The sequence below is a fragment of the Thalia democratica genome, chromosome 7, assembly GCF_965202585.1.
Source record: "Thalia democratica chromosome 7, ktThaDemo2.hap1.1, whole genome shotgun sequence".
Classification (NCBI taxonomy): Eukaryota; Metazoa; Chordata; class Thaliacea; order Salpida; family Salpidae; genus Thalia; species Thalia democratica.
In genome coordinates this window covers 62,236,039-62,254,570 of record NC_139171.1, presented here as the reverse complement: position 1 = coordinate 62,254,570, position 18,532 = coordinate 62,236,039, and the positions used below count along the sequence as shown (strand labels likewise).

Below are 18,532 nucleotides of genomic sequence, written 5' to 3'. Positions count from 1 at the left end.
ACTACTTTAAACTATTTATTAATTAATCAATAGTAATAATAGTTAATTAAAATACCTAGTCAGTAAATGTGCCTTATCATTAGAAATATCTGAGTTATATTTAAAAATACATTAATTTCAAACAAAAATTTATTTGCGTTATTAAAAGAAATAACACATTTTGTTGTGTCACCGATAAACAACTTTTTATCTGTAATAAATAGTTAAAAAATACACTACAGTAACCTCTCGCATCTTTACGCACTCGTGACGTTACGCACTCTCGTTTAGTTACGCATTTTAGAATTCTAAAAAATTCAAAAACATTTTTTTTTTAATTATTCACAAAATAGGTTTATTGTATATTTTTAATTTAAAATATGCTTTTAAATGTTAACTCACCTCTCTATATCTTTAGACCTTGAAAACTAATGTTTCTTGACTTATTGATAAACATTTTGTTAATACATCTTTAATACGATGCATGACAAGTTTATCTTTGTGTGGGCAAAGGTCAAATTGAAAAATGTTTTAGTAACATAAACAACTTTTATTGAACATTTTTCTTATATTTCATATATTTTTGTTCAAAAGAAGAAATCCAGTTCAGCACCAAATGCATATTTTTGTAAAAGATTATAGAAACAAATTTTAATATAGACACGACCACACCATTTCTTAATTGTAAACAAATGCTTAATTATTAATTGAATTTGCTAAGTAGAATAGGATATAAATGGTAAGTGTCAAATAAGTCACATATAATTAAAGATAAAGCGAAAATCTACTTATTATTTAAATTAGTAAAATTTTTCTACAAGTATTATTATTTTACATAAATTAAAAACATTTTTTTTAATGTATGTATAGTATTATCCTTTGTTTTCATTTTTATAAATAAAGTAAATAAACTATTAAAAGTGGGAAAGTCCCAAGTCTGTTTTTAACCAGAAGCAATATCAAAAAACAGCAATTGTAGTAAATATATTTGATAACTCTCGTATCTTTACGATCTCTCATATCTTTACGCACTTTTTCTGTGGACACAATGTGCGTAAATAAGCGAGAGATTACTGTATTGAGATTATTTTGAAAATATACTTCTAAACTTACTACTGTAAAAAAAATTTTTTAAATTAATAAGTTCATAACTAAAATGAATTTATTTTGTGTAAATTAAAGGCCGACATTATTTTAATTACAATTATAAAGTGGAATTTATTGTTTTTGTAAGTTTTATACCAGACCTAAAAAAAAATATGATCCGGCCGGATCCGAATCTGCATTTTATTTTAAATTAAGGGTCCGATCTCATTTAAAAATTAGGATCTAGCCGGATCAAGATACTTGTTTTATATTAAAATTTAGATCTGGCCGAGTCCTGTTAATCTTTCAAAATTTTCCGAAGTATCTTTTGTTTGTTTCAACACTATTCTAATATACGCAAAATACATTTTTTTGCCTTTTATCATAAATTCTAAAATGTTCTTTTATTTACATGTTCACTTGTAATATCTATTGTGTTTTTTTTTTACGTAGTGCCTAGTGTAAATTTTTGAACTACCGTAAAATAAGCCAAAACTTTTTTTTTTGCTTTTCATCATGGAGTCCAGAATATAAGTACAAATTTATACAGTCAAAAAAATTGTCTCACCTTTTTTCAAATAAATAAATTGAATAGAGTAAATTTAGTCACCTACCGGATACATAACAATACGATTAAGTCGGATTCATTTAAAATTTGATCCTGCTGGATCCGCATAATTATTCTTATAAATAGTTAGCCATATCCTAACATACTTAATAATAGACATCCAGCCGGACCTGAATCCGAATACTAGGATCCGGCAGATCATAAGTTTTTGTTTCAAAACACGACTAAAAAATTCATAGTTGTTAAATAAAAAATAAAATACGAAACCAAATGTGTATATAACATAAATTAAAATTATCTTAGGTAAAATGAAGAATGATTATTCGGAACATATTTCGATAATTGAATCAAGTTCATTGTTGTTAAAAGAAGAAAATATCAGTAACGTATGCATGGTTATTAATAAAAAAACAAAAATTCATAATGCTGCAACTTATTATCAGTTGTCTGGACTGTTCTACTTACCAAGTATTTATAAAACAATGTTTAGTTATATCGAACGTTGTTTTGTTATGGTAATTGAAACTAAAAACTTTTTAGAACTAGAAAAATCTTTAGTCTTGAAAATACTTGCAAGTTCTAATTTACAAATTGATTCAGAAGTTGAAGTTTATAGTGCTGCAAATAAATGGTTAAACCATAACATACAAGAAAACAGAAAATTTGCAAAACAATTGTTATCAAAAGTTCGTCTTAATCTTTTATCAGAACAAATACTTAAATATCTCCAAAATGAGTCTTCGTGTTTTTCTGAAAACAATGAATGTGTCAAAATGTTGAATAATAAAGATAGTCAGAATGTTTCTGGTTCTTCTAATAAGAGTAGACAATGTAACCAAAAAATGTTCAATATTCTAATTTGTGGAGGTTATTGTTCAAGACAAAAACAATATTTAAACCAAGTAAAAGAGATATGTGGAAGTAGTTTAAAAGAACTCCAGGAATCTTCTTTAATGTTACAAAAACGACATTTTTCAAAAGCAGTATATTTTAAAGGAGAAGTGTATGTATTTGGTGGGTTTGGTGGGAATCGTTTGAAGTCGGTTGAAAAATATTCACCTGTTAGTAAAACTTGGAATTATGTTTGTGATATGCCAGAGGAACGTCAATACTTTTGTGCTTGTTCATTTATGGATAAAGTTTATCTTTTTGGTGGTCACAATTATGGTTATTTAAATTCTTGTCTTCAGTTTGATTCTAAAACATTGAAATGGAACGAAGTTGCAAAAATGAACGAAGCAAAATTACGTGCAGCTTGTGAAATATTTGAAGAAAATATTGTAGTTTCGGGTGGATATAACAATGGATCGGATTTAAGCACTGTAGAATCATATGATGTTTTTGCTGATACTTGGACACCAATGCCAAGTATGATTGAAAGAAGAAGCCACCATAGTTTAGTTCGTCTTAAAAGCAAACTGTTTGCAATTGGTGGCGGTGCAGGATTAAACACAGATTGTGAAGTTTTTGATAAAATTAGCAATATGTTTGTAACACTTGAAACACCTAATTTTCGTTCATTTATCGTTAACTCTGTTTTGGTTGGAAGTAAAATATTTGTCTTTCAAAGTTTTACAAAAGTTGTATTATGTTATGATGTTAATAAAGATGATTGGTCTGAAGAATCTTGTGAAGCAACTAAAAATATTTCAGGTTATTCAACTGTAAAAGCGCCTTTGTAATAATATAACAATTTTTACTATGTGATTATTTTTATGGCGATATGTGATAACTTTATATTTATTTAAAATTTAGGAGTCTAGTTAGTAATATTAAAAAATTAATAACTATTGATCTTTATTATATTTTTTATAATATTATAGAGGTTTTTCAGACTATAAATTTGTCATCTTTATAATCATTAAAAATAAATAAAAAACGTGTTCTTTAGACCAACATAAACAAGGGCTTTTAGAACTATAAGCTTATCTTTTGAACACGTTTTATATTTTACGTTTAAAGTGATATTTATTGTTGAGAATATTTTTTTTTACAGTTAGTACTTTGTATGAAAACATGTTTAATTTTATACTCAAATAGATGTGCTTAGTTTAAAGTTTTATAAATTAGAAGACAAGTTGTTTTATAAACACTATCATATGTCTATAACGTTTATACAAAAGTTTTGTTATAAAGATGAATTATCAAAAAAAAAAACAAAAAACTTTTCTTTATAAAAACAATTTATCTCAAAATTTTACTTTTTTAATAAGTTATTTTTTTTATAAAAATGCTTCTAATGTTAATGAATAATAAAGAACTTTGTTTTTTCATTTATAGTTAATAAACTGTTGTTATTTTACACGGGTATAATTTAAAATAGACCGATACTACTAAAATATGTGTTTTATTTATTATAATCTGTCGCTGTTTCAAACAGTAATAAAAGTTAACAGTTAATTTGAAAAAAGACACAACATACCAAGTAAGTATAAAGTGTAAGATTTTATTTTCTTTAATCTACATATAAACAGCTGATACTTATGATAAGCAATTAAGGTCATTTGAACTACAATAGTTGAATTTGTTTAGTGTGTATATAAATAGCTTGTTTGCTTGTTTAAGCAGTTTCAAATTCATTTATTTTGTAGGCAGAATAAATTGTTGATAAACACAAAGTGTCATTATTAAACAATTGAGGAGTCTATAATTCTTTCTGACTGGCTTTTAACTTAAAAAAGAGTTGAAGATGAAAACCGTTAGACTTTTAGATCAATAAGGTGTTCAAACAGATAACCACCAGATCTGGGTAAGGTGGTTGCCCGACCCGGTATTAGACTTAAATAGTAGTTCGCTTCCGCCAGCTCCACATAAAAGTAGTGTAGCAGCACCTTGCGATCGTGACGTTATTTTTAAAATATTTGCGTAATGAAAGTAAAAATTATACTAAATACTTTTTATACATAATAAAAAACTAAATCAAAACAATTTGTTATTTAGCAACTTTATTTGCTCTTAGTACATTTCTGTTAAATACGTAATACGAACAACTGATATGTCATTAAAAAAATGAATCTAAATCACCAATTTATCGATAAAAACATATTTTTTGTAATGTTAAAATCAGAAAATAAAATTAGTAGACATAAAACAAAACCAAAAAAAAAAACGATGACAAATTTTCTATGTTAAGGTTTTGAAACTAATTAACATAAACGCCCTTTTTTGAGAAATTTTATAAATATTTGCCCCTACTTATTGCAATCCCTAGAACATCTAATGCATGTTTTTAATTTTCTGCAAAATTAAGTATCCCCTTTTGGCTTTTTTACTAGTCATGACTACCATTTAGCCCTTTTGCAGTCAATCGCCTCCCGACTTGCTAAGATGGCCCTAGAAGGGGTCATATAGAGTATAGACCATATTAAGAAACTCTATTCTAGCGAAACATTTTAAAAAATATTTTCAAAAATACAACACTTGTTTTAGCATAGTTTGAATTTATAGAAGTATTTTGGATACTAACACTTTATTACTTTTTCTTTTAATATTAACAAACAGGTGAAACATGTTTAAGTGGTTATTTTTTCTATTAACATGGAAGTATAGTTGTTATGTTATAGCAACTTGAGAAAGTGTTGCATTACTATGCTTTCTTAAACCAAGATCGTTATGGAACATTTTAGATATAAGTAATATGATTACTGAAAAATTGACTTTTTTAACAGTTAGACATACGGATGCTTTATTGTTACGGTTTTGTTTAAAAATCAAATTTATAACTTACTTGTAGCTAAATTTTATTTATTCTTTATATTAATTTTTATTAATTGTGCTCATACCACCATACAAAGCTAAATGACTATCGACAAGAGTTCAGCGTTTGTTTAAACATTTAATAGTGTAAAAATGAAAATATTTAACTATAATTCAAACTGAAATTGCAACTGAAAATATCAACATAACTATTTGTTTTTACGAATGCACTTTTGAATTAGAATTAAAAAGCATCTTATTGTAATTTTATCTTACTGATGAGCCCTAATTAGGAGAAAAAAAAAGTTTCATACTGCCTAATTAACTGTGGTTGATGGTTAGTGCTAAGGTAAGATACACACTACAAGTTATAAATTGTTTATAACTAATAGCAATTAGTACTGAACCAATTTAATAAAACAAGTTGTAATCAATTAGTTAAAGCCTGATTTAAAAAATTATATTGTTGTTCATTTATTATAAAGCAAAACAAAGAGATATTAAAAATAAGTTTGAAAATTTTAATCACTCTTACTGACATAGTTAAAATAGAACGGTTATTAATTGTTTATAAGTAATTTACCTTAGATTTTATACTTATTTATACCTGTATCATTTATAACCAACTAAATAATAATAACTTATTAAAAGTTGTTCGGAAACTCAAAATACGTTTTTGTGCATTCAACATTAGTGAAATCTGTTTTAATGTTGTGAATCTAATTTACCTTTATTAAAAGTTTAAGTTAAAAAATTTGTACAAATGACTTTAAATCGATAGTGTTTTTTTCAACTTGAGTCTTTTTCAAATTTTTGTTATTTTTAATTTAATTATCAGTTTTATTGAGTATAACAAACTTATATTTTTTTACTTTTAGAAAACCATTTTAACTTAACAGATAGTATAAGAAAAAAAAATTACTTGTTTCTTCATAAAAGAATTTTAAAACTCCTGTAATTGCAGAGTAATGTATTATTAAAAATGTTTTGATCATTGTTAAAACGAAACTGTATTTTCGCCACTAGTAGCAAATACAATTATTATAAGAACTGATGCTTGTTTAATCAAGCTACGGTGGATTTTTATTCAGCTTTTAATTAAATAAATCACATACTTTAAGTGAATGTAGTAAACTAACTAAAAGGCAAGCAGATTGAATAAACACATTTTTTAAAACTAAATACTGTACACACATTTTTTTTCCCAGAAATTACATTTAAAAAATTACTTTTATATGTTGGTGCCTTTCATTTTTTTATTATATGTTGTTTTCTTCGTCATAATACTGGAAATTGTTTTAGTAGTTTTGCAAATCATGTTTAATATTAAATTTGAAATTAAAAATTCTAGCAAATACACTAAAACTTTCGAGTATTAATCATAAAAGATTGTTTACAACTTTAAATCCATTATTTAATTTTCTTGTTTTGTTTTTTATATTTTTGTTTTATATTGGAAAAGGAAGGTTGAAATCATCCGCAAACAAAACGGCAGGAAAAAGTAGTGTAAACATGCTCTTCCGAAACGGCAGGAAAAAGAAATGAGACAAATTACATATTGATAGCCGTTTGTCGCAATGAAAAAAGTTGAGAAAAATGTTCATCCAAGCGTTAATGAACAGCGCAATTCATATTGACTTGAGGTTGCGTCATCACACATGTCGTATTGTATGATCAAGAAATAAACCAATCAGATACTGCTTGTTCAGATAATTTTCCTCCGCATAAACACTATATATGCGAGAACTAAACAAACAAGGGTTTTAAGATAGTAAGATTGAAGCAACTATACGCCAGTCTCTACACTAGTGGACAATCTATTTATTATTTTAAGTAGTTTAATATGAAAGTTCCTTTTAAACGATATAAAGGTTTTAATTAAGCATTGACAACATTTTTATAATTGCATTTTTAAATTACTTGATATCTATTGCTTAATATAAAGTATTTTGTTCACAAAAGTTACACCTGCTTAAAATATTTATTTTTAGTACATGAAGCATTTGTTCTGGTAGAGATTTAAGTAGTTTGTATTTCAGAATTTTTAAGTTTATTTATATTGATTCAGTTATTTTTTAAATAGAGTTACTCTCCCATACACATGTGCCTAGTTTTTAAATAGTAGTTTGAGTAGCTCCTGCATTTATAAGACTCGTATTAAAAAAGTAACTATTAGATATTAAGTTATACAAAATTATTAAGATTAAACCCTAATAGTCAAAATAAGATATTGCCTGCAGTGAGCCCAAAATGTAAACACCCTAAAGCGTTCTTTACCTTTCTTTTTACCCCATTTCGAAAATTTATTACCAAATTACCCTTTTTTGAATAGTAATGACCAAACTTACACCAAACATCCAAAACATTGTTTAATTTTGAAAAAAAAATAATCTAAAAATTCGTTAAGTTTATAGAGTTTATTCAATCTTTTGAAATTATAGTTAAACAATAAATTATAAGTTAAAATGCAATAAATTTGCAGAGCTTGTAATAATGAAAATTTACCCCTTTTGACAAGGGAATATACTCCCAGGGATAAGTTTACTCCAGTTTAAGATCACTTTCTAAAGTATCACTTAGCTTGCAGGCACAGTTTATACAACAAGGTCTGGTTTACAATCTGCCCACAGATGGCCAGCCAAACAAAACTGAACTTTTTAATATTGGGTCACTAACAGCCTCTTTTTTAAGGTCCAATATAAGTTAAGTTTTCAACATTTTTTAATTTATCATATATAAAGACCTTAGTGCAAGAAAGGGTTATAATGCCACGGGTTTTCAAATTGTAATACTATTGTAACTATACTACTAAAATCAAAAGTTTATAATAAATGCATTTTGCAGACATAAACACTTATATTTTTTCTCCACAAGTTTTTAAAACTATTTACTGTTACCAAGTTAATGTTAAAAAAAGTACCAGCATTCGACAATAATAACTCTATGAAATAACTATGTTAGAAATAAATGGCTGTTTTAGAATGAAAATGTGTATGCATATAATTTAATTAATTAAGCTTTTAATATTTAAAAACTTAAAACCCTGCGGCTTTCAAACGTTTTAAGTCCTATACGTCTTAATATACTAATAAATAATTCATAAACAAACACTTTACAAAACAAAATTATACCATACCAACTCGTTACAAATGTTAATCGTGATTAAGTATTCGTGATGAATTCTTTGGTTCTAAAATATACTAAAAGCTTAATCCCTAACCCACAGCTTCAATTCATATATAAATTATAATTTAGTCATTGTAGTAACAAAATACGAAAAATTTAAATACATACTTTTGTTAGGTTTTTACTAACAATTTTTGTGATTTACTATTTATAACAACTATAAAAGGTATAAGTTTTAAGATAACGATAAATTTGATTAGCTTTAAAAAGATTGTTTAGTTTTATTAACATTTACAATAGCCCTAGATTGTATCAAATAATACCTAAAATTATGGTGACTGTAAGTTTATTGTAAGTCCGTCCAAGCACAACAAAAAGTTTTAATAACTCTAAAACATTTAAAAAGTTCAACACCTTGTATACTTTATAAGTTATTTTTTTAACATAATCTTATCCTAAAATAAGGGCTTTAATATTTTTATCAAAGCAATATACATTAACTTTATTATATTTTATTATTGTTACAATTTATTGTAAGTAAACTTTTTGTACAAATTGTAGACATGTGATAATATTAATAAAACAAATAAACTAGCTTTATCTAAATGTGTCTTTTTTGAAATTTTTACATACAAAATCGTAAATTTTTTTTTAAACAAAATATATTTTAGAAGGGATACATAAGCGTTTTACAACAAAAATGTAAATAATTAAAAGGTTACACGTTTTATTTTCTAAATGATATTTTTTCGTCTTGATCTGAAGAAAACATCATTAGCATATTTAAAATTCTATTTAGTGTTAGCAAAAATGATAAACTTAACATCTAAAAAGCTTAATTAGAATTATGTTAATGCAAACTTTAAAAAAAACTTTAACTCCAATTTTTTAACTTTTAATCTTAAATTTCAAAGTTTTAAAAATTTACAAAATTTTCACATATTAGTATTATAATAATCATCAAGTTTATGACACAAAGGAACTTTAACAGTTGAGTATTGACGAATATTTTCAATAGCTTTACAAGATTCTTCTGACCAATCATCTTTATCGACATCATAACATAATACAACTTTTGAATAATTATTAAAGACAAATATCTTACTTCCAGCTGAAATAGAGTTAACGTTAAATGAACGAAAACTAGGTGTTTTAAGTGTTACAAACATATTGTTAATTTTATCAAAAACTTCACAATTGGTGTTTAATCCTGCACCACCAATTGCAAACAATTTGCTTTTAACACAAACCAAACTATGTTCACTTCTTCTTTCAATCATACTTGGCATTGGTGCCCAAATATCAGCAAAAACATCATATGATGCTACTGAGTTCAAATTATAGTTACTAAAACATCCACCAGAAACTACAATATTATCTTTAAATACTGAACAAGCTGCAAAATATTTTTGCTCGTTCATTTTTGCAACTTGTTTCCATTTCATTGTTTTAGCATCAAACTGAAGACATGATTTTAAAGAACCATAATTATAACCACCAAAAAGATAAATTTTATCCATAAAAGAACAAGCACAAAAGTGTTGACGTTCATCAGGCAAGTCACAAACATAATTCCAAGTTTTACTAACAGGTGAATATTTTTCAACTGACTTTAAAACACTTCCTATAGGACAAATCCCACCAAATACATAGGCTTCTCCTTTAAAACAAACTGCTTTTGAATAATTTCGTTTTTCTAACATTGAAGGAGGGTCGTTTAGTTCTTCTAAATTATTTCCACAAAACTCTTTAACTTGGTTAATAGATATATGTTGTCCTCTACCAAAACCTCCACAAATAAGAATATTGAACATTATTTGGTTACATTGTCTACTCTTATTAAAAGAACTAGGGACATTCTGACTATCTCTGTTTTTCAACAATTCAACACACTCGTCAATTTCAGAGATACATGAAGACTCATTTTGGAGATATTCTAGTACTTGTTCTGATAAAAGATTAAGACGAACTTTCAATAACAACTTTTTTGCAAACTTGCTGCGTTCTTCAATATTGTAATTCAACCATGTATTTGCAGCATTATAAACTTCAACTTCTGAATCAATTTGTAAACTTGAACTTGCAAGTATTTTCAACACTAAAAATTTTTCTAGCTCTAAAAAGTTTTTAGTTTCAATTACAATAACAAAACAACGTTCTATATAACTGAACACTGTTTTATAAAGACCTGGTAAGCAGAAAAGTCTAGACAACTGATAATAAGTTACAACATTATTATTTTCTAGATTCTTATTAATAACTCTGGATACTTTACTCATATTTTCCTTTTCTAAAAACAATGAACATGACAAAACTTTCGATACAAATTCCGAATTTTCATTCTTCATTTTACCTAAAAAAAGTTTCTTTTAAGTTAGTTCATATTAAATTTTTATTTTATTTTTGTTCAATAACTATAAGAACTTTGCTGGTGTTTTAAAATAAAAATTTTATGATCTGCTGGATCCTAGTATTCGGTTTAAGGTCCGGCCGGATATTTATTTTAAAATACATTCGGATCCGACCGAATTTTTATTTCAAAATTTATTCGGATACGGCAGAAATTTAATAAGAATAATTATGTGGATTAGATACGATCCTCATCTTAAAATATTAACTGGATTTGGTTGAGTCGGTAGGTCACTAAACTTACTTAACTTTTTTTTTTTTGAAAAAAAGGTAAAAGACGTTTTATTAATTTTAGAGTTTGTGCGAGATAAAATGAAGTTTATGATGAAAATGAAACGAATGAAAAGGGTCCGTTAGAATCCTTACAACAACAACGAACTTGACTTAATAAACATAACTAAAAATATATCAGCTTTTAAATTTAATAAAATAAATTTAGTTTAAGTTGTTAACTTATTATAAATTTTTTTTAAATTAATATTTTTTATAATTTTTTTTTATAGTTTTAAGTTTTGATGTTTATTACTAAATATTTCAAAAGTATATTTTCTACCATTTTTTAAAGATTATAAGTTTCTCGGTAATACAAGAAATTTTTTAATTTTTTTCCAGTAAAGCGAATAAATTTTGTTTTTGATTAATGTATTTTCAAAATAAAATTCAAGTATTTTTAATGATAAAGCACATTTCCTGAGTAGGTATTATTAATACATTTATAGATTTGTTAATAAATAGTTTAAACTACTGATATAAGACTAGTGCAAGTTTTATAAATAATTATTTTAATCCCTACTTACCAGATTTATTGAAACCTTGTAACTTTTTCTTTGCAGTTTGCTTGCAAATTGTTAGAAATTTCACACAGCTGTTAAATGGTAGTGATGTTTCTTTAACATTTATATTCTTTAAACCAACTTCACTCTGATTGTTTTCAGTTAAGTTGGTTTTGTGTTGTTTAACTGCAGTTCTTTTCATACTAACTTTAAATAATCTAAAAAATTGTCAATTATTAATAAATTAAATTTTGTATAATACAATATAAATTTTCAAAATGCTTAAAGAAAGTTTAAAATAAAGTTAATAAGGTTTTGTATTTAACTTCTTGATATATTAATATGTGTACTAAAAGCAGTTAGATCAGACGAACATGACTTCTAGCTTCATAATATTAGGTACTATACAAAATTATAACAAATGATAAATTTATAATGTAGTTAACTTTTATAAACAGTTGATATAAAAATATTTATTTATTTTAGTTCTATTGTTTTACCTTTTTATACTAAGCAATTAAAAAACTGTAATGTTTATTATTTTATCATTTAAGTATATTAGCAACAAAAAACTAAAAAAACTTTCTTTACTTTAATCAATGTAGTACATAGTTATGAATAAATAATTTCTAAACATTTTCATAACACAATGCCTTAGTTCAAATCTGTTCTATAATATAATTTAGAAACTGAAAAATCGATCATGTTATTAAAACTATTGATAAGTATGTTGGACTTTTATTTTTAATCAACACAAGTTATTATAAAATTTGTAGTTAAAAAAGATTATCTAATAAGGAATTTCTAGTTCTATATCAATTAAAAATCTGTACAGAAAATAATTTATAAAGAAGCTTGTAACAATTTAATCAGTGGTCGTCTAGTTAATCAAATTCTATGCACGATAAACTGCAAAATAAAATTCTATCTGCTAAGATCTAATTTTAAAAAGCATTTAATGGCAGGAACACAGAATATCTTTTTATTAATTCCATTAAATAATTTATATTCTTATAAATAACTTTTTTACTTATTCAAACATTTAACTTTTATATTAAGTATAACTTACTAATAAATTCAATTTGTCGGTTAGTACACTAAAAAGTAAGTTTTTTATTTCTTGACTTTTTTCCACAATATTTTTATCATTTTACTATTAGATACAAATTTATGCAAGTATATCTCCGCTATCCCTACTAAGCACCCAATGTTCTTAAAATACTTCATTATAAAACTACATATTTAAGTTAGTTTATCGTATTTCTATCATACTATTTTTATTTACTGTATATTACTAAAATGTTAAACTAAAAGTAAACGATAAAATAATCAATATTACCTAAACAAAATAATACATGTATAAAGATTTCGTTTTTTAAATATTGTTGCACCTGAACAGAAACTTTTGGACCTAAGATCTGAGTATTTGAATCATGTTATTAATTTCATTTACTAAACTTTTGCACTCCATGAAGTACAGGATAGTGAAAGATTGTCATTTATTTCTTGTTAAATGAAACGAAAGTTGAAAGTTAAGCTGTTGTCAACATAAACATATTATAATATTGTTTTTTAGATTTATCATAAATAACTTTTTCTAATGTTTGTAACAAATTTATACTGTTGTCACTTTTTGGAGTGAAAAAAATTATCTAGATTGACTGTAAACGGTCCTAACTTCTTTTTAAGTATTAGTAAAAATTAAAAAAATTCAAGTTATTAAAAAACAATATGCAATAACAAAATGTTAAAACTTATTCAATTTAATGTCATTTAAAATATAAAACTTCTTTAAAATTTTGAGATATCTCAGACTGTTAGGAGTTGGTGATTAAAAAAAACATCCCTAGTAGGCCTGAATAAAAATTGAAATTTTACGAGTATGTGGAAATTTTAATATAGCAATTTAGTTTAGAGATTGTTATAGAGTTGTCACTCTTATAAGTAAAAAAAGTCAGTCTGAGTGACAAAAGACCAGTCTGATATCGGTTAAGTAAAAAAATTTTAAATCAAACTTTAGCCAAAAACTTAAAAATTATCTAGTCATGATCTAAATTATTTGATGCTCATAATACTTCAACAACTTAATAAATGCACAACTAAAAAAAGGTTTAAAGTTTTGTAATTTTCTTGTGATTTAAGAAAAATACAAAAACGAACTTGTGTCAGTGTAAAAGTCTTTAAAGAATTCTGAAAGTTATCCTGAGCTGAGTAGTCTGATTGTGTGACATACCTGTTTTTTTAAAATTTAAATTACCGAACCTGCTTTTAATCTAATTGAAACTGTATAAAAAATATAATACTTAGTAGTAGAAAAATGGTGCTGAATTTTATGTTTTATTTACCTTTAAAGCTTTTTTTTTAATACAAATGAGCACATTTAAATTTATACAGTAGTTTTAGGTTGGTATTGTTTACTAAAATTAAATTTTTACTGTATTTATCTAAAGCTTCTTATTGTTTCTAATTAATTTTTAATTCAAGCTTAGTTTAGTAAAAAAATTACTAGTTATAGTAAGTAAAAGCTGTGTTGCATGCAAAAAACAGTTCATTAAAAATTACATTGCAATACATACTTAGCAATAAAATGAAGTATTGTACTAATAATAGAAATGGTATTTTTTGAGACAAAATATACTTTTATTTTTTTTAGTAGTATGAGCCAAAGACTGAAAAAAAAGTATTGTTAGTAAAGTTTGAACACCTGAAATATCAAAGTTATAACAAACAGACAAAAAAATATTTAATATTTTTATTTTAAGGCAAAAAAGGTTTTAATTTTAAAAAATGGCCTTGAGTTTAGTAGAAAATATTGTAATTGACACGATTATTTAAAATAAATCATTACTATTCAGAGTTAACACTTAAAATTCAAACCAACCTTGACTATTCCAGTTACAGAATAAAATATACAAAAATATTTAAAAGAGATGATAATTAGCAATTTTTTTTTATCCTTAAGCTAAATTGAAATACTAAAGAACTATAAAACATTTGAAAAAAGTCTTTTCACTGTATTTAAATTTGTTTAGCTAAAATTAATTTTACATTTTATAGAATATTAAACTTTTACTTGTTATTTTAAGTTACATATGGTTATATACAAAACATTAAAAACAATTAAATTCAGTTTCAGGAGTGTTTGCAAAATAAATTAATGAAATATTTTTTCCTTTTTCATATTAAAAATATTCTGATAATATTATTTAAATTAAAGCTTTTTAATTCACATAGAATAAAAAGTAAGACTTCTATTTAGTAGTCTAAGTTAAAATCAAATGATTAAGTATTATTTTATAAAAAGAATAGTTATTACAGGGTTGCCACTTTACCTCGAAAAATCTCAAATTTGACAGTTCAGGCAAAATAAAATCCGGATTTTGAAAAGTTTTGAATGAAACCTGGAATTATGAACAAAAATCACTAAAAAATCTAAAATTTCAAACAATTTTTACATGTAAAGTAGGAAAATTTTTATTTTACACAAAAATGTTACCATCTACATAAGAAATTTTTTGTCACTTTCATTTTTTTTAAACATTTGAAGTAGCATTACAGTATATTTTCTGTTTTTATACTACTTAACACAGTTTTATACCTTAAACTTAACTTTAAACTGAAAATAGACCCAAAATGGTACACTTTTAAGAGCCTGGAGGAAATTGTCAATATCTGGAAAAAATGTGGATAAACAAATTGCAATCCTGTTATTAGCTGCGCCTTTCAGAAAATCCAAATTAAAATCAGACTAAGTAGCCAATAACAAGCATGAGTATGGTTGCTACTTTTTGAATTAGAAATACTAACTTGAATAATTTTAATCTGTCCTAAGTCATCCTGAATTGTAACCCTTTAAAAGAATAATAAAGACATATATTTTTTTAATTAAAGTTATTTTTTAATAAAACTTTAAACAAAGTTTGCTAATTTAAACAATTTTATCTAAAGAAATATAATATAAGAGTTGAAAAAATGAGTGTTTCTTATATTTTGCAAACATGCTAGAAATATCACAATATTGAAACTAAATCAAAAAAAAAATCTACAAGATTTAGATAAACCCTCGACAGAATTTTTTAAAAATAATTGAAAGCATGCTAAGTTTTTTATTAAAAAAAGTTTACCTGATTAATTATTATTGTTTTTTAATTTAAGTATTCTATTATTGCCTAAAATATACAAAAAAAAATTCCAAAAAATATAAGCAGCCTTATTTATCCTTATTGTGTGACAACTCAAACTGGCAAGGCGCATCTTAAGTTTTTTAATAACGAGAAAGTCAAAAAACTGTTAAAGTAAAAAGATTATCATCCCTTAATGCTAAAAATTATCATTAATATAATAAGTTTAGTTTAACCTTAAATAGTAAAAAAAAAACAAAAGTCTAAACTATAAAACCAGATGTTTAATAAAATATCAAAACTAGCTTAAGTTTTGCAAAAGACATTCTTAGTCAGATTCTATTTATAAAAAAGTTTTAATTAGCTTAAGTGAAAAGCAATCCTGACTCATAATATAACCTAAAACTGAAAAAAAACATAGTTGCCATTTTTTAGAATTAACATATTAACTTGCATAGAATAAAATTTAGGTTCTTAGTTAGTAGTTTAATTTAAACTCAAATTATTTAATGGACTTTATAGAGCATATTGTTACCCGGACTTGGAGCCTCACTGGTTTCCTTCGAAATTCCCTCGGTCTCAGGCTCAACAATCTCATCAGATTCCAGGTTAGCAGTAGTCTCGGAACAACTCATTTCGGTGCACGAATGTGTGCGTGGCACTTTCAATACTAATGCCTTTTTTAGGGGTTTTAAGGACATAACTATATAATCTATATAACCAAATATAATAAAACTAAGTAATGTTGTTTTATTACGTACAAATAAACGCAATGACAGCTCACAATAAGTCTAAACACTTAAAGTTAACAATTAGAAGGAAAACGTGCTCTGGATTCCCTCCTTGACGTGTCACTGGTCTCCGGTCACTCAGTTTCTGGCACTCGACGTTGGTCCGTCTCGTTTACAGAATCTTGATGAACATGGCTTGATCTTCTTTTGTTTCCTTTCCGTAATCGGAGCGTGGCGATAAAATACAATATAAATAGGCACGATGATATAAATTTGTATAAATATTACAATACAAGTATAATATCAAATAGATACGATAATATAAATATGTATAAAAATTACGACAGAATTATTTAAAAGTACGAAAACAACTTGTTCGTAGAAGTGTAGCTAAGGTTGACGCCACAGTCTGTGTGGGCTTGCTCGATAAGATAAATGTTCAAGTTTGTTTCTTTGAACGCTGAGGACTCAATCGTGGAATTCAGTGTTCAAATTGATCCAAAGAAGTTGTCTGCTACAGTATGCGTAGGCTTATGAGTATGGCACGTTGTTGAATAATAATGTTTTCTTGGGTGTCATCTAGCTTTGTCAAGATGGCGACTTATGTTCAGAGCGCCAAGAGAAGGTTTTTCCAAAGATTAGCTAGTTTTTCCAAGATGGCGGCTAACGCTCAAATTTGCGAGCAGCAGAGTGTCGCTTCGTGCTTGTTTCGAGGTAAATGACCTGTTTCACGCTCGGATTGGGCGTATTTATAGTTTTTCGATTCTTTTTCTAGAATTTCCAATAATCACGCGATCTCTCATTTGATTCTCTCATTTTCCTGGACTTTGGACTGTAGATCACTTGATCTATCATTTAATTCTCTCATTTTCCCTTAGCCACACCAATAAACAAGCTATTTCCAGTTCAATCAAGAAATCAAAGACAAAAATCATTTTAACTAGCACTTATTTTGTTTGTAAAAAATAGTTTTTTTGAGAACTAGTTTTACTATATTTATTTGTTGTTTTTTTTAAAGGAAAAATATAATATCAAGTGATTAACATTAATTTCTTTAAGTTATCAAAATTTGGACACAAGGCAAAATAAGATTTTGCATAAGTGTCCTACAAGCATAATAAAAGCTTTGCCTTATTTAAAACCGAAACAAAATCAATCTGAGAAGCAATAAGAAGCATGAGCAGGATTGCTACTTTTTAAATTCTAAAACACTATCTTAAATAAGTTTGAACTGTCCTGATTCATCCTGAGTTTTAATCCTTTAAACAAGGCTTATTTACAAATATTTTTTTACTTAAATTTAGTGTTTGATAAAATAATTTAAACAAAGTTGGCTATAGAAAACTAAAAATTGAATCAATTCAAAAAGATCTCATTTAAGATCTAGAAATACAGTGGACTAAAATTTTCAAACATTTTTGAAATTAAGCTGAGTTTTATATTTAAAAAGTCCTGAGTTATTTTGAGTGGCTTCTTAATTATAAACTAATTTAAATTAGCCTAAAATATACCAAATTATCCTTAAATTCCAAAACACTTTAACTAATATTAGTTATCCTGAGTATGTGACAACCTAGCATGAGTTACATCAAACTAGCATGACTATTTTAAATTTTAGAAAAAGCTGAAAAAGTATAAAGCTAATCAATTTTAAAAACAACCATTATTATCAATATAATCAGCTAAATTAGACGTTCAATAAAAAAAAAGACTTTAAATATCTGAGTCTTAATAGCATCTGGAGATTTGACAAAAATATTAAAATTAGTTCAAGTTTAAAAAAAAGACATTCTCAGTCAGATTGTATTTTAAAGAAAAGTTTTAATAGTCCTGACTGATAATAAAACCTAAAAGTAGACATAAACAGAATTGCAAATTTTTAGAAAATAAAATATTAGTCTGAGTTAAGCAAATCTAGCCTAAGTCTGTCATGACTTTTTTTTTCAAAAAAAAAAGACAAATAATAAAAGAAAATTTTAAGTGGAAAATATATATTTAATCAATGAATAATCCTTTTTTTTTTTTTCATTAACAAAAGAACTA

General features: G+C 25.6%; 1 protein-coding gene across 1 annotated transcript in view; it reads right to left on the bottom strand.

Moving 5' to 3' along the window:
- LOC145841686 (SMAD family member 2-like) overlaps window positions 1-16,393 on the bottom strand; it is a 28,101-nt gene extending 11,708 nt beyond the window's left edge. The window contains exon 1 of the mRNA XM_082949038.1: window positions 16,294-16,393. Within this exon, the coding sequence (XP_082805164.1) occupies window positions 16,294-16,393 (100 nt within the window). The remainder of the gene's footprint in view (window positions 1-16,293) is intronic.
- Window positions 16,394-18,532: the final 2,139 nt, after the last annotated feature.